Source organism: Delphinapterus leucas, chromosome 16 (genome assembly GCF_059928025.1).
Source record: "Delphinapterus leucas isolate spDelLeu-1000000601 "Yukka" chromosome 16, BTC_Dleu_Yukka2, whole genome shotgun sequence".
In the NCBI taxonomy this organism is placed as follows: Eukaryota; Metazoa; Chordata; class Mammalia; order Artiodactyla; family Monodontidae; genus Delphinapterus; species Delphinapterus leucas.
Window position 1 is genome coordinate 49,430,069 of NC_143144.1, and position 24,912 is coordinate 49,454,980.

General features: G+C 34.7%; 1 protein-coding gene and 1 pseudogene across 1 annotated transcript in view; both read left to right on the forward strand.

Moving 5' to 3' along the window:
- PTEN (phosphatase and tensin homolog) overlaps positions 1-12,918 on the forward strand; it is a 92,464-nt gene extending 79,546 nt beyond the window's left edge. Inside the window, exons 6-8 of the mRNA XM_022569419.2 lie at positions 458-624; positions 3,348-3,572; positions 6,132-12,918. Coding sequence (XP_022425127.1) covers positions 458-624; positions 3,348-3,572; positions 6,132-6,317 — 578 coding nt within the window. The 3' untranslated portion in view covers positions 6,318-12,918. The remainder of the gene's footprint in view (positions 1-457; positions 625-3,347; positions 3,573-6,131) is intronic.
- A 5,953-nt stretch (positions 12,919-18,871) lies between these two features.
- LOC149747278 (U6 spliceosomal RNA) lies at positions 18,872-18,963 on the forward strand (annotated as a pseudogene).
- The last annotated feature ends 5,949 nt before the right edge of the window (positions 18,964-24,912 follow it).

The window sequence follows — 24,912 nt, forward strand, 5'->3', positions numbered from 1 at the left end:
TGGTTTTTATTCTGTGGTAGAGACTTTAAAATACTGCAGCAAATACTTGTTTTAAAAGTTACTTTTTATGCAGTTCATTTATTGTAATGTTGAAATTTTGATATTACTGTACAGTGCTAGAAGTCCAGTCTTGATACTTACTGTTTATGAAATGGAATTGACTTTAATACCAGTAATAGAACCTTATGTTGAAGGCTCAAATTAGGGGAAACCTTGTATTGATTTTACTTTGCCCTAGTTTATTTCTGCTGATTTGTTTTATTTATGTATTTATTTATTTATTTAGCTATCTATTTATTATTTTCTATCCACTGATTTGTTTTAGATCAGGGGTTAAAGATGCAGAATTACTACTTTGTGTATATTGCTGATATTAATCATCAAAATAGCTTTTGACAGTTTGACAGTTAAAGGTATTTCCTGTGAAGTGATACTAGTTATGTATTTGACCATGCAGATCCTCAGTTTGTGGTCTGCCAGCTAAAGGTGAAGATATATTCCTCCAATTCAGGACCCACACGACGGGAAGACAAGTTCATGTACTTTGAGTTCCCTCAGCCGTTGCCTGTGTGTGGTGACATCAAAGTAGAGTTCTTCCACAAACAGAACAAGATGCTAAAAAAGGTTTGCACTTTACTTTTATTGGGAAAAATATCCAGAATAGCCATACCTTGAATAGTAACCTCAGATCTTTTGCTTAAAGCATTTAGTTAGGCAGAAGTCATTTCTGTAAGGAGAGACTAAAAGATGTATTTTATGACTGACATCTAATGAATCATGAATTATTTTCTATCAGATCTGCACATGCTTTGCTTACTATGGCATCGGTGAGCCATTATTAATGGTAAATAGTCCTATTAGAAGGAAACGGCCATGTGGCATTATAATTTGAGATGAATTTTCCTTAACTTAGGTTATGCATATAAATTTTATAAAAGTATTAAAGATTGCATACATATCCCATTCAATCAGTTACAGTCCTTTTAGAAGGGATGATTAATTACTGAGAAGTTAACATGGGACCATGAGTTTGAAAAAAAAATTTGGTCTGTATGTATAAATAAAATCTGTTTTGTGGTCTTGTGTAATGACACAAACCACTTTTCCCCCATTTTGGTTAATGTTTCTTGAGACTGGGTCATTTTATATTTAGCTTCCTCAAATTTACTGAGTATTTTGATTTTTAGTTAGGAGAGAAATAAATATGAAGAGGAAGTAATAAAGAATGAAAAAAATGTGGTATTATTTAAATATGCAGGTTTAGAAAGTTAGTGAGGTTTGCATCTCACTGAGCTATATTTAGAGAATGCAGGGGCTCATTTTAAAACAAACTGTGTTGGTTTAAAATATTAAGTGTGAACATTTAAGGTGAACCTAAGGTGCAAAATTTTTAGGTAGTAATGAACAAAAAAATTAGCTGTGTATATTGTTACTGCCTCCTTAAACATACCAGATAGTGTATTGCTAATCTTTAGACAGTCTCTGTAATAGGATTGATTTCATTTTCCTGAATTTTAGCTTTTTTTTTTTTGAGAGAAAATAAGAGGAAGCTTCATTTACTACAAAAATTTTAACCTCTATTTTGACTTGTCAAAAGAAGTATAATTTCCTTTATCCAGAATCCAGGTAGCTGGAAAATCACAAAATGTAAAACTGATTTTTTTTCACCAGAAACCCATTTCCTACATGTTCTGTATAAATAAAAGTTAAGTATATCTCAGTAACTTTGAAAATATATTTTTCAATAATCCAAGAAGTGTTAACAAATGTTTTAAAATTAAGGTAAGTAAGTTTTTTCCTTCTATTCACTGTAAGACTGGTACACACAAGATTTTATGTTTTGCTTTTAAAAATAGGCACCTGTATCACTTTCCCTCTATGTTTAGGAGTGTACTAATTCTTATTCTTCTAGTTCTTATCACCTGTACATTATATTAACACATGTAAAATTGAAGATTAAGTTAGATATTTATAATAATTTGTGTATCTTGAATTACTTTACATTTATTTCCATTTTATGTGATTTTCCTTGCCTGTTACAAATGTTCTGATTTAAACAAGAACAGTTTTACTATAATCAGTACATTAGCAGAATCTACATTTTTTGAAATTTAAATTCTACTAGCTTATTTTCTTCTGACTCTAAGTAAAATATGTGCCTAGTTATTACTAACTCAGTAACTTTGCTAAAATGATTGAAATTAACAATATTTTCAAAGACTACCACATATAAAATTGCTATGCTAGGTACTGTTAAAAGATACAAAGACATTTAAGACATAAGTTACTTAAGGGTCTTACCATCTTCCTGGGAAAATAAACTTGAAGATAAATTAAAATAAAAGATTTAAATGGCACTTTAAGGCACCAGATAAGGTGTCATGGGGTTGTACATCATTAATTGTCAAATAATGCATACAGGCCAGTTCTACTAATTAAGAGTACATTTTCTATGTTGGTCAAGAAAGGTTTGAGGGGCTTCCCTGGTGGCACAGTGGTTGAGAGTCTGCCTGCTGATGCAGGGGACATGGGTTCGTGCCCCAGTCCGGGAAGATCTCACATGCCGCGGAGCGGCTGGGCCCGTGAGCCGTGGCCGCTGAGTCTGCCCCTCCGGAGGCTGTGCTCCGCAACGGGAGAGGCCACAACAGTGAGAGGCCTGCATACCACAAAAAAAAAAAAAAAGAAAGGTTTGAAGTAATGGTCAAGAAAGGTTTGAAGTAATGTTGGTGGTTTTTGATTTACAAGACCTCATTATTAGTTAATAAGTGATTTTTTTAAAAATAGGCATTTTATAACAACAAAAAGTTGAAGTTCTTACCCCCCCCATATTGTATTATGAAAAATTTCAAACATACATTGTCATGCAAGAAACTGGAGCCACTTAACATTTGTATTGCTGTAGAAGTAAAAATGTATCTGCCTTGCTTCCTTGGGAAGTTGTAGTGACATTTTAAGAACTTTTGGTAAAGTAAATTTTGTAATAGCTTGTTGAAACAAAATTAAATCCATTTCTGGGTTTTTTAATATATACATATAAACTCAACACTTTTAAAAGCTAGTGTTAGACTAGGAAAGGAAATATTTTACTTAAAGTATTAAAGTAAGTTTATTTTAGAGCTTGTGGAATTATATTTTTGGTCTAGATTTGAATTAAAGGAAAAATCCTATGTGAACTAGACGCAACAGATAACCCACAGATTGCCCAGTATTAGTCTTTGTGTTTACCTTTATTCAGAATATTAATGACACATGGCATAATTTGTTCACTTCTTAGGGCAAATGTTGAATATAAGTAACATTGTCTTTTTTAAAAAAAAATTTATGTCTGTTTTCTTTTTTTTTCTTAGGACAAAATGTTTCACTTTTGGGTAAATACATTCTTCATACCAGGACCAGAGGAAACCTCAGAAAAAGTAGAAAATGGAAGTCTATGTGATCAAGAAATTGATAGTATTTGCAGTATAGAGCGTGCAGATAATGACAAGGAATATCTAGTACTCACTTTAACAAAAAATGATCTCGACAAAGCAAATAAAGACAAGGCCAACCGATACTTTTCTCCAAATTTTAAGGTCAGTTAAAAACATTTTGAGGAGTTGGTGAGTGGTTCTGTGTGTGTGTTTGTTTTATTCTAGGTGTGTAGCTGGTGAAAGACTTGCTTGGCTAATTTTTAAATTACGTATATTCATAAGCATTGTTTATTTAGCAGTAAGTCAATGAAATCCAATGCACAGAGAGTCAAAAGGCTACAGTTTCCTTACCCTATTCTTTGTTAGTTGGTGAAATCTGGGGCATAGGTTAGGGAGGGGATTTAAGTAAGTTGGATATGAAGTAGGAATAGGTGAAAAAAGAAGTGGAAAGGAACTCAGCCCTTTGGGAATGACTCCTATGGAATGTTCTCACTGCTTTTACTCTTGTCCCCTCCAGTTTATTCTCAACTCCTTAGAGTGATCTTAAAAATGACTTGATTGCATCACTCCTGTTTATACTTTTTAAAGACCTTATGCTTTTTTGATGTGACCTGCAGGAACCTGCATAATTTAGCACAGGACTACCTTCTGCATCTACTCTAGCCACATTCTCTCCCTGCGATTCACTCTCAGACCTGGTCTCTTTTCAGTTCTTCAAAATGCTATACTCTTCTGCCTCAGGTCTTTACAGTTCTTTTCCTTCTCCCCGAACCTCTCCACCCTTGGCTTTTCCCTGCCCTTCACGTGGCTGCCCCTCACATTCTAACCTTAGCTTCAATCTCATGTGCTCTGTAAGGCCTCTGATCATCCTCCCCTCTCCTTCTCTTTGTAAAACTCTACTTCCTCTTATTATGGAATTATTTGGTTCATTTTACTTTTATCTAAATGTGATATGTATGTGTATATTTCTATTTATATTTGTAGAGGAGAATTCTCCAGGTTAAAAAGCTGACTTGTAAACATTCCCAAATGGTGGTTTGCCATTTTTTTCTTCCCCTTTCCTGTTGTTTATTGTACTTCATTTTTCTCTCTTCCTTTCACCATACCCTCCTCCTTTCTCTTTTTAAATTCTCTCTTCATTCCATTTTTATACGATGTAGCAGACCTAATCATAGCTTATAAGAATATTGCTAGTAATAATAAAAATAAAGGGGGGGCTACCTGTTTTAAGTGAAAATGTATCTAATAATAAGTGCCTTTAGATCTTATATTTAAAGTGTTCAGTAGTGTCTTCTAGAATTCGTAGGTTTCCATTTACTTTCTTTTCTCTGTCTATATTTTACTCAATTATTAGCTTTTAAAATGTGACTTCCTCTAACTTTCTTATTTTCTGTTTTAATATTGCAAGAGGTTTTATATTTGTAATTACAAATAAAAACTATTTCAGTTATAAGTAAACATATGAGTGAGCTATACAAATATCTGGGAAAAGAGGGAAAAGCTGGTGCAGAAGCCCTGAGACAGGAGTGAGCTTGGTTTATTTGAGGAGCAATAGATAAGAAATTGTTTTGACTAACGCACATCAGTCCAAGTGTGAAGATGTTGAGTGTTTTCTGCACGGGAAAGATGTAATCTGAATTTTGTCTTTAAAAGTTTACTCTGTCCCCTCCTTTAAAATATAGACTCGAGAGGGGCAAGAATGAAAGCTGGGAGGCCAGTTGAAGGTAGAACTAAAAGGATTTACTGATGGATTGGATATTGGATGTAGGAGAAAGAGAAAAATTGATAATGATTCTTGGATTATGGGGGAGGGGCTGTAGATACAATAGAATGATCAAAGGATTTGGAGTCAGATCTAATTTAAATCCCACATCCACTACCTATTAGATACGCGGCCTTTAGCGAGTTCCCTAACCTTTCTGAGCTATAGCTTTCTCTCTTTTAAAATAGATACCTACCGTTTAGAGTTGTTTTGTTTTGTTTGTGGTACGCGGACCTCTCACTGCTGTGGCCTCTCCCGTTGTGGAGCACAGGTTCAGTGGCCATGGCTCACCGGCCCAGCCGCTCCGTGGCATGTGGGATCTTCCCGGACCGGGGCACGAACCCGTGTCCCCTGCATCGGCAGGCAGACTCCCAACCACTGCGCCACCGGGGAAGCCCTAGAGTTGTTTTGACAGTTATTTCAGCTCTGGCTGTTGGTTCACTGTTAAGAGCACTGTAGGATATTAACTTTCTTATGACTCCCTTTCGGTGAAGTTTTTAGGGCGAATGGAATCCTAAACATCATTGTTAATCAGTATTTTACATAGTGTAGTATCTGTATTTTTTAGTATTGTTTGTATCAGAAAATACATTGAATTTCAGATAAGTAGTTAAGTGAAACATTCTTTTGGAACTCAACTCTTTGTGAGTTGAATTTTGTGATTGAAAATAGATTATGTGGACTATTGAACTCAATACATTTCTTTTGCAGAATTATTTAGTTAATGCTTGTAACATGCCTATTAAAAAATATAGTATATTAACATCCCAGTTTCTTTTCAGTATATACCAAGAAAGAAAGTGTAGGAAATCTTAAGAAGAGGGTCATAATAAAAGGCCCTTTAAAGATCATGTGTCATAGTACTTAAAAATGAATCTGTCAAAAATATGTATCTTTAAGTAAATTAAGATTAGTCAGATTTATGGATTTTCCATTTATACTTTCTCTTCTTTCTCTAGGTGAAGCTGTACTTCACAAAAACAGTAGAGGAGCCATCAAATCCAGAGGCTAGCAGTTCAACTTCTGTAACACCAGATGTTAGTGACAATGAACCTGATCATTATAGATATTCTGACACCACTGACTCTGATCCAGAGAATGAACCTTTTGATGAAGATCAGCATACACAAATTACAAAAGTCTGATTTTTTTTTTTATCAAGAGGGATAAAACACCATGAAAACAAACTTGAATAAACTGAAAATGGACCTTTTTTTTTAATGGCAATAGGACATTGTGTCAGATTACCAGTTATAGGAACAATTCTCTTTTCCTGACCAATCTTGTTTTACCCTATACATCCACAGGGTTTTGACACTTGTTGTCCAGTTGAAAAAAGGTTGTGTAGCTGTGTCATGTATATACCTTTTTGTGTCAAAAGGACATTTAAAATTCAATTAGGATAAATAAAGATGGCACTTTCCCATTTTATTCCAGTTTTATAAAAAGTGGAGACAGACTGATGTGTATACGTAGGAATTTCTCATTTTGTGTTCTGTCACCAACTGAAGTGGCTAAAGAGCTTTGTGATATACAGGTTCACATCCTACCCCTTTGCACTTGTGGCAACAGATAAGTTTGCAGTTGGCTAAGAGGAGTTTCTAAAGGGTTTTGCTACATTCTAATGCATGTATTCGGGTTAGGGGAATGGAGGGAATGCTCAGAAAGGAATATGTTTTACGCTGGACTCTGGACCATATACCATCTCCAGCTATTTACACGCACCTTTCTTTAGCATGCTACAGTTGTTAATCTGGACATTTGAGGAATTGGCCGCTGTCACTGCTTGTTATTTGTGCATTTTATTTTTTTTAAGCATATTGGTGCTAGAAAAGGCAGCTAGAGGGAGTGAATCTGTATAGGGGTACAGGAATGAACCTTCCACAACATCTTAAGAATCCACAAATGAAGGGATATAAAAATAATGTGGTCATAGATAAGAAACACAGCAACAATGACTTAACCATATAAATGTGGAGGCTATCGGCAAAGAATGGGCTTGAAACATTATAAAAATTGACAATGATTTATTAAATATGTTTTCTCAATTGTAATGACTGCTCCATCTCCTGTGTAATCAAGGCCAGTGCTAAAAGTCAGATGCTATTATTACCTACATCAGTCAACAACTTACATTTATTTTATTAGTTTTCAATCGTATACCTGCTGTGGATGCTTCATGTGCTGCCTAAAAGCTTCTTTTTTCTCATTAAATATAAAATGTTTTGTAATGCTGCACAGGAAATTTCAATTTGAGATTCTACAGTAAGCGGTTTTTTTTCCTTTAAAGATTTATGATGCACTTATTCAATCCAATAGATGTCAGCCGTTCCACCCTTTTGACCTTACACATTCATTACAATGAGTTTTGCAGTTTTGCACATTTTTTAAATGTCATTAACTGTTAGGGAATTTTACTTGAATACTGAATACATATAATGTTTATATTTAAAAGGACGTTATTTGTGTTAAAAAGGAAATTAGAGTTGCAGTAAATTTTCAACACTGCACAAATAATGTCATTTACTTTTTCAGTAGAAATTGTCCCACATAATGCTTTTATCAATTTGCTATTGAAAGAATAGATTTTTTTAAATGTGCAGTGTTGAATCATTTCTTCATAGTGCTAGAGTTAGGACAAGGGCTTCAGTTTCACTTCTTAAATATCATATATTTGATATGCCCAGACTGCATACGATTTTAAGCAGAGTACAACTACTATTGTAAAGTTAATGTGAAGATACGATTAAAAAGAATTTTTTCCCCCAGAAATTTGGTATCTTTCAAATGATACCTTGACCTTGAAACATTTGACCATCCAGCCAATTTATTTCTTAATGGTGTAAAATCTCATTTTCAATAACTTATTGGTGCTGAAATTGTTCACTAGCTGTGGTCTGACCTAGTTAATTTACAAATACAGATTGCATAGGACCTACTAGAGCAGCATTTATAGAGTTTGATGGTAAATAGATTAGGCAGAACTTCATCTAAAATATTCTTAGTAAATAATCTTGACATGTTTTCCATACCTCATCAGTTTCATTCAACAAATAAAATTTTAAAATTTTTAACAAAGCTGTTAGGATTTACACATTTATATTTAAACATTGATATATAGAGAATTGATTGACTGCTCATAAGTTAAATTGGTAAAGTTAGAGACACCTATTCCTAAGATCTCATCATTGAAATTTATATGTCACCTTGTCTTTCATAAAAGCTGAAAACTGTTGACTAAAATGAAAATCAACTATTCATGTTTTGAAGATGGTTATTAATACTGTTATTTGTTACAGTTTTGGGCACAGTATATTAAAGCGTAACTTGTATGGTTCCAATATGTAACATGGAGGGCCAGGTCATAAATAATGACATTATAATGGGCTTTGCACTGTTATTATTTTTCCTTTGGAATGTGAAGGTCTGAATGAGGGTTTTGATTTTGAATGTTTCAGTGTTTTTGAGAAGCCTTGCTTACATTTTATGGTGTAGTCATTGGAAATGGAAAAATGGCATTATATATATTATATATATATAAATATATATTATACATACTACTCTCCTTTATTTCAGTTACCACGCCCATAGAATTTGACAAGAATTGCTATGACTGAAAGGTTTTTGAGTCCTAATTAAAACTTTATTTATGACAGTATTCACAATTAGCCTGAAATGCATTCTGTAGGTAATCTCTTTGAGTTTCTGGAATGTTTTCTTAGACTTTTTGGATGTGCAGCCGCTTACATGTCTGAAGTTACTTGAAGGCATCACTTTTAAGAAAGCTTACAATTGGGCCCTGTACCATCCCAAGTCCTCTGTAGCTCCTCTTGAACATTTTTTGCCATAATTATTAAAGGGTAGTTGAATAAATAGCATCACCATTCTTTGCTGTGGCACAGGTTATAAACTTAAGTGGAGTTTACCGGCAGCATCAAATGTTTCAGCTTTAAAAAATAAAAGTAGGGTACAAGTTACTGTTTAGTTCTAGAAAATTTGTGCAATATGTTCATAACGATGGCTGTGGTTGCCACAAAGTGCCTCGTTTACCTTTAAATACTGTTAATGTGTTATGCATGCAGATGGAAGGGGTGGAACTGTGCACTAAAGTGGGGGCTTTAACTGCAGTGTTTGGCAGAGTTGCCTTCTACCCTGCCAGTTCAAAAGTTCAATCTGTTTTCATATAGAATATATATACTAAAAAATTTCAGTCTGTTAAACAGCCTTACTCTGATTCAGCCTCTTCAGATACTCTTGTGCTGTGCAGCAGTGGCTCTGTGTGTAAATGCTATGCACTGAGGATACACAAAAAATTACGATGTGTACAGGATAATGCCTCATACCAATCAGATGTCCATTTGTTATTGTGTTTGTTAACAACCCTTTATCTCTTAGTGTTATAAACTCCACTTAAAACTGATTAAAGTCTCATTCTTGTCATTGTGTGGGTGTTTTATTAAATGAGAATATTTAATATTTATAATTTAAATTGATTAGATTTATTGCCATTTTAAATGATGGGCAGCCAAATGTGATTAATAAGTTTTTGTAAGGTTTGTTGGTTTTTTTTTTCCCTGCTGTCCTTCAAAGCCTACAGTTATATAAAAACATGGGCTCTTGTCAGTTTGGGAGTAGAGTATCAGTCTACTCATGTTTGAGAGAGGCATTTAGCTTTTTTAGTGTCTTAGTCAACACTTAATATCCTGTTTCAAGCACGTTAAATAATATGCTAATCCTAAAAAGTTCACGAGTTTTGAAAAATTGTGCATATATATTTTTTTACTAAGATGTCTGAAGATAATTCCCCAGAATGGATTTGATATCTCAGATTTCAATTTTGTGGCTTTTCCATTCTTTATGATTCTGTAGTATGCCATCAACATATGGGGAGCTTCATCTACTCATTGTGACTTGTGCCATTTAAAAATTGATATTCCAGAATAGTCTAAAGGACTTTGTGTACTTGAACTTAATCTTGTTATTTCTAATATTCTTAAAAGCTTAAAGACTGAGTAAGGCACATCCTTTCAACAAAGCATAGTAAGGTAATAAGTGAAAGTGTAGCTTGTACAAATGTTTTGAAAATAAAGCAGATCATTTATGTAACAATAGAATTTAATGTTATTTCAGGTTTACATTTTCTCCATGTGACTTTTTTAAAGTAAATGTGAATATATAATGTAAAGAGGTATGAAAAGTATGTGTGTGTACACACATTTTTTCTTTTTAGGTATCGTAAGTATGGTTGAAAACTATACTGGAGTCTAAAATTATTCTGATTTATAAGATGATCTTGGTGATGTCTGAAAAATAGGAATTTACTGACAATTTTGTTTTTATTGCGTGTTTTCACAACTCTTAATTCGGGCTAGCTTGGTTAAGTGAATGCCATCACCATTTCCACTGAGAATACAAAAATCACCAGTGTTTAACATGCAGGCTTCCAAAGGCTTACAAAAAATCAAGACCCTTAAATCTAGTCAATTTGCTGCTAATGTGAAACTTTTTTGTTCTTTTATTCTTGCCAGATAATTAGCCACAGATCTAAAACTTAGTCTTAAATGGCTTAAGTGTAAGTTTTGGTTAGCAGTGTGCTGGTACTAGTGCAGAGAGAAATGTTTGTGAATGGAAAAAATAATATAAATATGCAGTCTAAACTGGTATAAGTACCTAAAAAACTAGCAAAAAAGATAATAGAGGGAAAACATTTTAAAACTTTTAAAGATGACATGTTAGAGACCGATTTTCCTATAGAATTATGTATCTATAGGAAGCCTAATGATTATCAGTTGTTTTTAATTTTAGAGCAACTCTATTCCTTTATGACCATGATCTTGGTATTTTTCCATTTTTTAAGAGATCTTCCTTCTTCAAGTATTGGGTTGGCCCAAAAGTTTGTTCGGGTATTTAACATCTTACCCAAAAACCCGAACGAACTTTTTGGCCGACACAATATATCAGACTATGTAGCCATTCTGACAAATTCACGTGTTGGTAGCTTTAAAAGTTTGTTATGTAAAGTCAGTAAAGGACAATAGTTTCATTGGTGGTAATACCCTTTGGTTCTTAAGTTAGCTTTTTTGAGAATAGTTTCCCGTAACAAAATCTTCAGTGATAATCTCACCACCTGGAAACAGCTATTATTAATGCTTTAGTGACTATACAATCATTTTTTTCTGTATATTCATGTATATATTTTCTTCAAAAAATGAAATTTGTACTGGGCATACTCTCCAGGCCTTTAAGCTTAGTATTTCCATCACGGATTTGTAGAATGTTAAATTACATCAGAGAATGAACAGTGACTGGATTCTTTCTAACACTACAGATGCAGATTATGTGCAGTTATTGAGAGTCCTTTCCAATTCAGTGGGTCAGTCATGGACGTTTAAATATTGTTAGCATCAGAATAATACATGTCTAAGTAAATAAAACGGTTACATTTATTTAGCATAGACAAGCTTAACATTGCAGATATTTCTCTTCAAAAACCATTTCAAACGTTTGTATTTTGGAATTAGGTCAGAATGTGTGAAACACTGTATTAGTAGTGAATTTCATCATCACCTTTCTATTTCTCTTTATAGGTTGGAAAAGAAGGGTGAGCTTTTCACTTTTTATAATTCCCAAACAGTTGCTCAATTTAGAGTGAATTAGTTTAACACCTGGAAAACAGAAAAAAAGCCACTGCTGGTTTATCACTTAGTTGTTTTTACATCTGTGTGCTCATGAGACTTCCATCACATCCAAAACTATTTCATGAATGGTTCACCTTTAGCTCTGGAACTTAACCATGATTAGTATAATGGTGGGCTTAGAACATAGATCTCTTTTTTTTAACAGTTACTTGAGAATTCGGTGGAAAAAAGTTTAGCTGGAGGGCAGTACATAACTTACAAACCAATGTATTGATATTTTATGAACATTTTTACATATATGAGTGAAGTCAACTGCCATCTTTGAGCATTACCACATTTTAAAATAAAGCTGCATATTTTTAAATGAAGTGTTTAACAAGGATTTATATTTTTCATTTTTTTAATTAAAAGTAATTTATATCTCCTTTGTTGCATGTGGATTCTCATCTGTTCTTAAAATGGTTAGAGATTTTGTTTGTGCTGGAATGGAGCAAGGCCTCTAGTCATGGCTCTAGTGTTTCAGTTTGTCAAATCTGTTTACTGTAGTGAGATTATCTTAAAATGTTTAGATGTGGCTTTCTGTAGCTTATCATTTATTGGCTTTTATTTATGTACACTTTTAGGATTTTCTGCCTACTTTATACAGTTGTCTAAATGATATCCCACGTTTACAAATGCTCATTCAGTTTCTATTTTCTTTTTCCATTATAATGCCTTCATGGGCAGTTTTTAAGTGTGTGTGCATGTGTGTGAGTGTAGGGAGGTCTGGATGGGTGGTGAGAGTGCTAGGTTCCGATTTTAGAGATTAAATAGTTTGATTCAGGCAAACAGTTCTCACTGGAATTTTACAGTTCATCGTAATGAAAATAATGTTAACCCTGGATGACCTTTGACATACAGTAATGAATCTTGGATGTTAATGAATTTGTTGGTAGCATCTTGATGCATGCATTATTGAGTTATTTTCTAAGTTGTGCATTTATCCAAAGTTGGTATATTGGAAATGTTTATATCAAATTCCATTTGGCTACTGATGGACGTAAAAACAAATGCTTTATTATGGAGAGTATTTTTTCTTTAAAAAATTAAAAAGGTTAATTATTTTTAATATTTGGTTTTAAACTTTTTATTTGACAAGTATTTATCAAGTCCCCACTATATATAACAGATGTTTGGAATACATTAGAGATCAAAACGACACCCTCTCTTGCCCTTGAGGAATTTCCACTCTAGTAGAGGAAATAGACCTTATTTAAAAAGTTATAATATGTGATACTGTAATGATTACCAAACATTCCATATGCTCCTCTAAATTTTCACCCCTTTGAAGTTAGATGGGGCCATTGTAACTAGTTTATTCCAACAAAATAGCACTGAAAGTGATGTGACACTTCCAAGGAAAGGCATTGTAAATAAAATCCCTTGTACAATCCTTAGGCTTCTCTCTACTACAGTGACCGAGTACATGACATGTTCCAGATCGTGCAACTCTGTCAGCTTGGGTCTTGAGTGACTATATGAGCAAAACTACCTCAGATTCTCTCCCTACATTGAATGTGTTAGATATTAGCATGAGCAAGAAGTAAACATATTGACGTAAACTGAGATTTTGGGACAACTTGTTACCATAGCATAATTAATTACATTCTGACTTATGCTTTGGAAGGATCAGGGAAGGCTCTCTTGAGCAAGGAAGGAGTTAAGAATAAAGCAAAACAGAAAGTGACATCTTTAAACAACGTGATGCAATAAGGAAACTAAACTGCAAGTCACTCAATAGTTATTGAGCACTTGATATATGTCAGGCACTGTTATAGATGCTTGGGATACAAATGGGTGAACAGTGGATTCCTGTCTTCATGGATCTCACATTCTAGCAAGGAATAATAGGTAATGGACAATCAACATACCATATGTAAGTTAATAAATGCTATGGGGGGAAAATGTGGAACAGGGTAAGGAAGACCAGGTACGCAGAGGTAGAGAGATTGCAGTGTTGAATAGGGTAAGTCCAGAATAGGCCTCACTGGGAAGGTGAGAATTGAACAGACCCCCTGAAACAGTAGTTAGAACTTTTCATCCTAAAAGGATCAGCAAGTTGCACTCATTATCCTCTATAAAATTTTATTCTCACCTTTTACAACTCTATATTAATTCTTGAGTTTTTAAGATCATTATTGGTGTATCTAGATAGAATTTTTAAGAATACCACTCAAAATAGTCACAATGTTCTAAGTTACTTTATTTTCTAAATTGGTTTGGCCAAATCTATATAAACAATCTGTTTCTCTTCATTTTCAGAGTTGAGTTCATTTTTAAATTTCTTAAAATCTTACTAAATGTGTGTGATTGTACTTTGGCAATATTTGATATCACTTCAGTAGAAGTTAAAGTTCTGTTATGGCCTTAGACACTACTGTAAAGCTGAAAGGAAATGTCACTTATGATTTATTGATGGGAAACAAGTTGTAAATTTTGAGTTACCTCAAGAAACAAAAGGTGAAATTTATGGCCTAGTTCTTTATATTCTTAACTTGAGCAAAAACCTGTGGAAATGTATAAATATCTAAATAGTAAAAGAAATATTTGTTCACGAAGAGGGACACCCCCCCCACACACTCTTCTCCTACCCCATTTCAAGATCCAAGAAGTTTAACTTTGTGATCAAGGGAAAATAGTATAATTAAGTTGATACAGTAGAAATTTGCAACTACTTATCAGGAATATTTATTATTGTATTTGCTATTGATCAGTTTCTTCTTCCTATCAGGGCAGGTATGTATAATTGGACATAAAATTTTGAAAGAAAATGTTAACTTCAGCTTTTTAGAAAATAGCATTATAAGTGGTTTAAAAGACATTTCCTTGAGAGTTTTGCATTTTGTTTTTATTCTGAGTCCAAGGCTTTTTTTTTTTAATACATTTTACTTTGCTTTGGAAAGAATTTAAGGTAGCTGACTGGGTTTCCCTAACGTGAGAAGAATTGCCAAGTCAGTTTAGGAAAAAATATTACTTGTATCCATTGGTCTTGGCCTAAGGGTTAAACTTCGCTTACTGGGAATATCTCCTGAACCTACCTCACTGGAATTTGAAAATCCATACATTCCAATATTATTGTGAATTGCTTCTTTAAGCATTGATAAATAAGCCGTCAACCTAATTTTCAGGGAAATAAGCCACGTTTTCACCGCAGTGTTTACTCTTCTTGAAACAGCTGAGACTTGGGAAAAATTGAGTTAGTTATGTTTTTCTATTTGATATATTTACAGGTAAATATGACCTGTGGATATTGTGAAACTCACCAAAAATATAATCTGTAAAAAATTTTTTAAGTATGACAATACTACCTATGCTTATGTTTATGCTTCCCTTTTCCGTTATAATCATGCTTTTGAAATTAGACATTTCCTAGTTTTCTAATCCTTACTATAAGGAAGAGAAATGTATTTAAATTTCATCGATATGAAAATTAGCAAACTTCTCAGTTTTATTCAATATTTCCATGAAGACGTCTTTGGCAGGAAAACATTTTACATGGTTATCCTCAACAAGGGAACCACAAGCGTTCCTTAAGTAATTAAATAGCTAATATTTTGTTTACCGTGTACAGCCATCGCAATTCATATGAATAATGCATGGGCTTGTTATGACTATTAGTATTGTATATTAAATGAACATTTGAAAGAGAAAATGAGTTTTAGTCTTTGGTAAAATAGTAGGTATGAGGTAAAATGTCCCTTTTGCCAGACTCGGCAGACATCGTTTAATGTGTTTAGCTGTCCTTGGAGAAGACTTAAGCCTTTGTTTCTATAAAAAAATCCAATAAGGTTAAAACAAAAATATCACTAAAATTAAACACAGTTCTACCTCAGAAAACCTGAAGACACGTATTTAAAATTCATGGGAATTCTGTGATGTCAGGTACCTAGAGACTAAAATAAAATAGCACAGAGAGAGAGAGGAAGGTGAAGTAAGAAAAGAAGGGAAAGCAGAAAGAAAAGCATGGGAGAGCTCAAACTAACTCTTAGTACTGCAGAGCTGGTAGAGGGATAGGAAAATAATATTCTTTTGAGTCTGAAGTATGTGCCAGACACTGTGGTAGATATTTCACATGCTTTACCCACCCTTCAAGGTAGGTAGTTGTATCTCATTTTCTGCACAAAAACTGAAGGTCAGAGTACGTTCATTTCCCAAGTCTGACAACTAGTAAGTAGAACTGGGTATGAACAGGGCAGTCTGCTACCTGTTAAACAGAATCAAATTTACAAAGTGAACAAAACCCAAAGCTTAAACAACTAATGCGTAATGAAGTCATACAGATATTCTTTATTACTGACAGAAGAAAAGCAAACCTCAGTACCAGGTATAAGTCATGCAAAATGAATTGCAAAGAGAAATACTTAATTGTTTGAGCCATAAAAGAGAAAAAGAAAACTCTGTATCTTGCAAACTTCTTGACAGGTAAGATGGTAAGATGTTGGCACACATTTTCATATCAAGACTCAGAATGAGAGCTCTTTTATTTACTAGTTTATTATTAAATCAATTCAATAAACTTTTACTTTATTTTTGCTTGAACTAGAATACCCGGACTGTTCAAAGTAATTGGTTCTCAGTTAAGCAGGCCAACCAGCCATCCGACAAGTATGTGTTGCATGCTTTCCGTGTTCAGCTGGAATTACGGTAGTGTAGAAGTCAGAAAAGTTCATAGAGTTTACATTTTAGAGTGGGGAAACCGATTTTACATAGAGGGAAGAGCAAGTAGCATGGCTTGCTGTAGGTGCAAACTTGGCCATTTAGGAGCCTGTTAAGAAGAGAAAGGCTGGTGTAGAGTAAGTGACCAGGGAGAGTGGTGGAAGATAAACATTTGGAGAAGTAGGCAGGGAAACTTCTGGTTCCAGCTGAGGTGGGCCAAAACGACTCAAGTCTGTCTGTCTTGCTAACGACAACTAAAAACCTCTGGAGCAAATGTGAAAATCAAGTACCTAAGAACTCTGAAAAGTAAACAAAGGCAGGTATATTGTGAAGGAGTGTCAAAACTTGGAAAAGCAACCTGTATGAGGATGTTTCCCATTTTTTTCTCTTTTCTCTTACAGCTTTTGCCTTAAGGGTGGGCCCCACTTGTGGAGCTGCACGGCACTGGAGACATGACTAGGTAAAATTCAGAGAAATCCAGCTTTCTGGCCAGAGGAACCAGAAAAAGAGTCTCCTTTGAGCCAGAGAGCATGGGGTTGGGGAAAGTGGGAAAATCTTGAAGAGATGCTGAGAGAAATCCTGACAGTTGGAAAATCTTCTAATTCTGTGTATGACATTCCACACATCCTGGGCTCACTCCTGAGCTGGCATGCACAGGACGGACCCAAGGCACCATAGCAAAGTCTTTGAAAATGAAACTGAGATCGGAACCACCACTCTCAACAGGTGAGACAGAATATGCAATCTGAGCCTAATTGGGTTGATTGCCTGTTTAACTAAACAAACAAACAAAAACAAATAAAATGTTTTCCCCCAAGTTCCAACAAGATCCAGAGTTGGTATAACCCAATATGCAAAATTATATAACTAGGAAGAACCAAGAATATTTTTTCTAAAGAAAAAAATGTCAAGAGATGCCAGCCTCCAGATTACCCAGATGTTGGAATTATCAGCTGTAAATGTAGCTATTATAATTATGCTTCATGAGGTAAATGCACTTGAACTGAATGGAAAGATAAAAGTTCTCAGCAGAGAAACAAATTATAAAAAGAATCACATGGAAATTTTACAGCAAAAAGTACACCATCTGATATTAAAATAAAAACCACTAGATGGGCAGCAGAAAAATGGAAATGATAGGAGTCAGCAAACTTGAAGATAAATTAATGTCAGATTTTAATGATGACTTTAAAAGTCTTAAAGGTAGATGAGTGCTTGAAAAGCAAAATATATCTGATTGAATTAGCTACACGTGCCTTAATAAGATATTAATCCGAGTACATTCATGGGGCACCCTCAGATATATATGAAGAAGTTCCTGCTATTTGTCAATAACACTGAGTGAAGAATTAGTATTATCATAGGTCCAACCATAATTATGTCAATTTTATAGTGTTTTATATAGGCTTAATATGTAAAAACATGTTTCAAATGCTCTGTGACTTACAATGTCCAAAGTGGCATTGACAAAGAAAAGTTTTCTGATTGGGTCTATTACATTGTATACCTGCAGTAAAAGCAGTTTTGAAACATGGGAGAGTCATCACCAGATAACTGCTAAGCTCATCCTCAGAATCAGTGCTTGGTAATCGCTTTGCTCATCTGCTCATGTTAACTCATTGATTCATCCTTTGCAATTGGGCCTTTTCCCAAATATGGATGTTATTACAGAGATGTCCTAAGAAAATCGACCTATCATGTAGGCATAATACATGCTCTTTGATTTTGCAACAGAAAAATATTTGTTTAATGCTGCTACTGGAAATGCTAATGGAAATCTTAACAAATTTCTAGGTTGGCTTGGAGAAAAACTGAACTAGTATTGCAGTTCATTTGGAAAAAACTACTTCTGATGAAGGAAGAGAATTTCAAGGCTTTAGAATACCTCCCATTGTTATAGTAGCACCATATTACTCTCAGACATTAGTATAAATTTTTGTGATTGCAATGATTATTCTAGATAACAAGTTTTGCCATTTAGTTCTCATAAGGTAGGAAGTATGATTATATCCATCTGATACACGAGGAATTGAGGTACAGAAAGGTTCAAAAACTTGTTGAACATAGCAAAACTAGTAAGTAGTAGGGCCAGGAATTAAATCCAGGTCAATCTGATTACCAATCCTAGGCCATTAACTACCGTGTTATGCATGTTACTTCCTATAACAACTTAATGAAACCTTTAATTTCTTTAAGAGGGCATAGTCTTCAAATTGGAATGGGTAGAACAGTGGTGTAAGGAAACTTTTCAAGCTTTTTGATCTCAGAATTCTTTCACACTCTTAAAATTTATTGAGGATGTCAATGAGCTTTTGTTTGTGTGGGTTATACTTATTAATATTTACCATATTAGAAACTAGAACTGAGTACTAGCTTTGGCAGCATGTATATTAAAACTGGAACGATACAAAGAAGATTAGCATGGACCCTGAAAATTTGTGAAGCATTCCAGGATCTGGAACTCACATAGTGTTGTAGGTCAATGTACTTCAATTTAAAAAAGAAAGATATTTTACAGCTAAAAAAATAAATAAAACTGAAGCATTATTACCTGACATATTTATTAATTTAAAAAATAACAATAATAAACTCATTACATGTTAACATATATAACATTTTTAATCAAGATGACTGTGCTTTCCAAAACAAAAATATAGTGATAAGCATGGATTTTTAAAAAACAGTTTTTCACATCTTTTTGTTACGTGCCTTAATAGAAAAGAGTTGGATTTTCATACATACTTCTGTATTGAATCCATTATAATATAGTTTTTGGTTGTAGTATGTGAAGAAAATACAGACTCACATAGATATGTAGTTAGGAAAGGGAGAAGTATGTTAACAGCCTTTTCAGATAATTGTAGATATTTTTATTTGGTACTACCAGCCCATCAAGTTGTAATTTCTTTAAGGTTAGTTGCAGTGTGGAATTGGAAACCTTCAGTGAACTTTTTATATTCAGTTTAATGCAAACACATTGATTTATCCTGTTCTTTGAACGGATCTTTTACCCATACATGATTTTGTAACATCATGCATGGGTTATTTGGAAAATATTGGTTCACTGAGTTGTGTAGATCTTCCAAATGTTGACACATTTCATTACACAATGTGAGAAAAAAATCACGTTTGCTATTATCACTCTGGGCTCATCAGAAAAGTCTTTAAATATTGGGGAGCTGTCAAGTTCATGGTGGCAGATGTAAGTTTTAAAAAATATTAATTTTTACTCAAAAGCTTGAATTTTATTACTGACAACAAATGCTGTTAGTTGTTTTCCTGAAAGGGTCTCAATATTCTACAGGGGCTGCAGGCCACACTTTGAGGATCACTGATGTAAGAGCTTTGATTGGCAGGAGGCAAGTAAGAGAACATTTACCTAAAAGGTCCCAAAAATTTAATTTTCAGAGTGATGAAGGAACTTGGAAATGAGGTCTCAGAATCACTGGCAGTACTCTTATGATAAATTAGGGGAAATCGGAGAGAGTTCAGACACACAGAAATGAGAAAAGATTGCCTTAACTCTCCAGAGGGATATATTCTGGGCAATGAATGCCAGTGTGTTTAACACTGATTCCCAGAAAAATGACTATACCATATTCTGTAGCCGGTAATTGAAGAACATTAGAAAATAATTCAGTGATTACCAGATGTCATGAGGACAAGGTAGGTCATCTTAAATTTCATTTTTCCTTTATGATCATCTGACCCAATGCTTTACAAGGTATACATGTGAAAATGTTTGAATAACTACATAAAGATAGTTGAATAATAATTTGTATAGGTATTGCTTGTACAATGCACAAATCTCATTTGATTAAAAACCATTTACAGAGCACCTGCCATATGCAAAATACTCTGTTAGGTAAGGGGCTGGTCTGAGAGGCACATATGGAGGACAACTAAAAGAGTTTTCCTTGGGAACAGAAGCCCAATGGTATTTTCAAATGTTGTAAAATATTTGAAGTCTGCCTTGTGAGAGAAAGCAGTGTGGTGTTTTGGAAAGAGCATAGCCCTGGGAGTTAGAACATCTGAGTGCTCATCCTGGCTTTCCCACCACTCAGTGGATGACTTTGGGCAAGTTACTTCAATTCTAGATCTATATTCTGTATCTGTAATACTAAAGAGGCAAAGGCCTCCAAAAGGGATGAGTTGTACTCATGGAGTGTAACCAGAATTTATGAATGGAATATTCGAAGGCCAAGTTTGCCTCCCAATAAGTAACTTCCAGCTCTGCGCTGTTCAATACCATAGCCTAGCCACATGTGTCTGTTGAGAACTTGAAATGTGACTAGTCTGAATTGAGATTTGCTGGAAGTATAAATTACACACCAGATTTTGAAGATTTAGTGTGAGAAACAGAATGTAAAATATCCCCTCAATACAGTAAGTCCCCTACATACGAACCTTCAAGTTGTGAACTTTCAAAGATGCAAACGTGTGTTTGCATGTCCAATCACATACGTTAGTTCACTTGTCTAGCGTACATTGTCATGTGCGTGCACCCTCTACAAGCAGTTGTGCTTTTGTGTATTTTACTGTATAGTACTGCAGAGAGTACGGTAGTACGGTATCTTTATTTCAAGCCCAGGATGTCTGGAAGCAAGCAGAAAAGCAGCGGTGATGTAGCTGGTACTACTGTACTTTTCAAAATTAAAAATGTACTGTAAAATTAAAAATGTTTTCTTTATTTTTTGTGTTTGCTTTTTATGTATTATTTGTGTGAAAAGTATTATAAACCTATTACAGTACAGTACTATATAGCTGATTGTGTTAGTTGGGTACCTAGGCTAACTTTGTTGGACTTACGAACAAATTGGACTTAATGAACGTTCTCTCAGAACGGAACTTGTTTGTATTAGGGGACTTACTGTAATTTTTATATTGATTACATGTTAAAATAACTTTCAGATATGTTGGGCTAAATTAATATATTATTAAATTAATTTCACCTGTTTCTCTGTACTTTTTGAAATATATGGCTACTGGAGAACTTAAAATTACACATATGGCTTGCATTATATTTCTTTTGGACAGTTCCGTTCTAGCTAACAGAGTTTCTAACAAAAGAACAATAACTTGAAGAACTTAATCTTACTTTTAACTTTACCTTTTGAGGTACGTAAGGAGAGGCTGGGTCACATTCCACTCAAATGCAGAAGTAAACCAAGAGAGAGGAAGACGTGGGATCTGGAAAAGGGGAGGGAGAGCAGCAAAGAGAAGTCCTAAAAATAAGAGCTGTGTAGCACGCCTAGAGAAACAGCAGCACAGAAGCAGAAACATGGAGTCTTCAAGGAGAAAGATCTCCAGGGGAAAAAAATGGAAAAGATGTGTTTGAGTGTATTCAAAAAGTTACTGACAGGTAAATGACAGAGGTGTTGGGGCATCGGGTGCAAAAAGTGTTAGAGATACATTTAAAATCAAACAAATGAAAAGATGGAGCAGGGACTTCCCTGGAGGTTCAGTGGTTGAGACTCTGCACTTCCAATGCAAGGAGTGAGGGTTCGATCCCTGGTCAGGGAACTAAGATCCCACATGCTGTGCGGTGCGGCCAAGAAAATATTTTTTTTTAATGGGTTAATTGGGGGCTTCCCTGGTGGCACAGTGGTTGAGAGTCCGCCTGCCGATGCAGGGGACATGGGTTCGTGCCCCGGTCCGTGAAGATCCCACATGCCGCGGAGCGGCTAGGCCCGTGAGCCATGGCCAGTGAACCTGCGTGTCCGGAGCCTGTGCTCCGCAACGGGAGAGGCCACAGCAATGAGAGGCCCACGTACCGAAAAAAAAAAAGCTGGGGGGGGGGGTTAATTATTGATTCTAGGAAAAATGAAGTGTTGAACAAAATAGGATGTGTGGTTACAAAGTTTCCTCAGAAGCATTACTATACATTATTAAAATGTAAACACTGTTTAATGATTTTACCAAAAATTCCTAAGCTGTTGGTTTGGGTGGGGTGATGGCGTGGGGAGAATGATGCTATGGAGGGAGCTAAGTCCCTGTCCACCATAATGGGAAGGCAATTGTTAATACCTAACACCTAACATTGATGAATCAAGAGATAGAAGCATAATGTTTAGTTAAATATAAGGAGGCAAACACCAAGGAAAACAAGAATAGTTGAGAATGGATTTGAGACATTTCCTCTGGAGGGTCAGGGCACAGAGAGAGGTAGAGATAGGAATCTGTCCCTTTTCATTTCAAACCTTTTAACATTATTTGAAGTTTAAAATTAGGTACATGTGTTATTTTAATACAAAATAATTAAAAATTCAGCATGAGATTTTGATGCTAATGTTTTCCAGGGTTCTGAACTTCTCCCTCTTCCTTTTCTCTACACCAACAGCTTGCTTGGGTGATTTCTTCTATTTCACGCTATTAACTGTCATTAGTAATGTATAACTCATATCTGACTTGCCTCAAAAGGCACTGCTTCCCCTGTGGCCCTCTCAAGTAGAAGCTGATTTTACCTTTACATTTCAGATAGATCAAAATTTGGTAGGGATGGGGTGGTAGGATAGGCATGGTCCTTGCTCGTCATCGTTACCTCTCTTGTCCTAAAAAACAAAAACAAAAAAACACATCCCCTCTGAAGTTTATGGCATTAGACTTTACAATTCAATACTCTTCCAAGTTGCAATTTCCTGGTCACCTGCTTTTCTTCACTGATGACTTTAGTACCTTGCTTCCTGTTTTCCTACCTACCCCTAAGGTTAGAGAGGGACATTTCTTAGTGTAAAAGGGGTCAACTCATCAAGAAGCCATAACTGCTTTAAATATGTGTACATCTAATAACAGAGCTTCAACTATATGAAACAAAAGCTAATACAACTGAAAGGAGAAATAGACAACTCTACAATTATAGTTGAAGACTGCATTTATAAATATGAAGTAAACCATAATTAAGCAAAATAATTTAATTTTAATTTATTTTGAATGATTATTCCATTCACAAGGTTTAAAAAGTATATACTGTGTAGAGTATATATAGTATAAAGTATACAGTGAAAAGTCTCACCACCTTGTTATACATTGCTTAGCCAGTTCTTTTTGGAGGCAAACACTGTAACCAATTTTTATGTATTGCCTAAAGATATTTTATGCATATATAAAAACACTTATATATCCTCTATTTTCATTTTTTTATACAAATGGTAGCACGCTGTACACATTTCATATACTCCATTTTGTTTTAATATTTAATAATATTTTGATTTCATTATTGGTACATAAAACTCTACCATAGGTAATTGAGGACTTGGCACTTTCTCCGTCGTTCTGTGGGGTTTTTTTGTATACAGTTATACATGCTGTGGCTTGAAATTTTTCAACAGGTCTCAAGCCCCCAGGGAAATTGCAAGAGAATTTTTTTATTGAGATATAATTCACATACCGTAAAATTCACACTTTTAAAGTGTACACAACAGTAGTTTTGGTATATTCAGAAAGTTGTCCGAACATCACCAGTTTTTATTTCCAAAACATTTTCATCACCTGTGTGAATCAGCAGTCACTCCCCATTTCCCTTCCCCACATCTCCTGGCAACCACTGTACTACTTTATGTCCCTATAGATTTGTCTAGTTTGGACATTTCATATAAATGAAATCATACAATATATGGCCTCTTATAGCTGGCTTCTTTCAAGTTTCATCCATGGTGTACTTCACTCCTTTCTGTGGTTGAATAATATTCCATTGTGTGGATATACCACCTTTTGTTTGCATTAGAAGTTTAAATATCCTTGTTAAGAACATATAATTGAATCAATACAGAACCAAGTGATGTGATGTAGTATATATTGAAACATAAGTCCTTTTTAGGTTGTGAATTTGAAAAGGTCTATTTTTAATACATTTTACAAGAATATTTAGATATGAGTTAAACACGCTTAGGAGAATCGAGAAACCTTGCCATTTGCGACAGATTTCTGGGAAAGATGGTAACTTACATATAAAATTTTGAAGCTTTTCTCAGAATTAGAAATGGCTAAAAGATATTAAAGAAACAAAACTAAAGTACCTCGAACTAATTTGTTTTGAAACCAGGGAATGGTGCCAACCACATTCCACAAAATTCAAAGAATTTATATCAGATATGGTGCAATGGGACCAGACTGAAGTGACAGAGAAGAAGGTCAATCTTGGAAACCCTACTGGCACCCCTTAATTTAAAATGATCAAGGTTATGAGTGAGGGTGGGAGGTGTGGCTATAATAAGAATATGATTCAAGAGCAAGTTGGGAATCGTTCTTTGATCCATCTTCTCAGTAACTTAGGGCTTCACATCTAGGCAGATAAGGACTTTCCAGATCAGGAGCGGTATAAATGCCTACATTCTCATCAAGAGGATGGAACACTGTTCCAAATGAGTGGGTGGACCAAGAGTGGCTACCAAGCCAAACAGTAAACTAG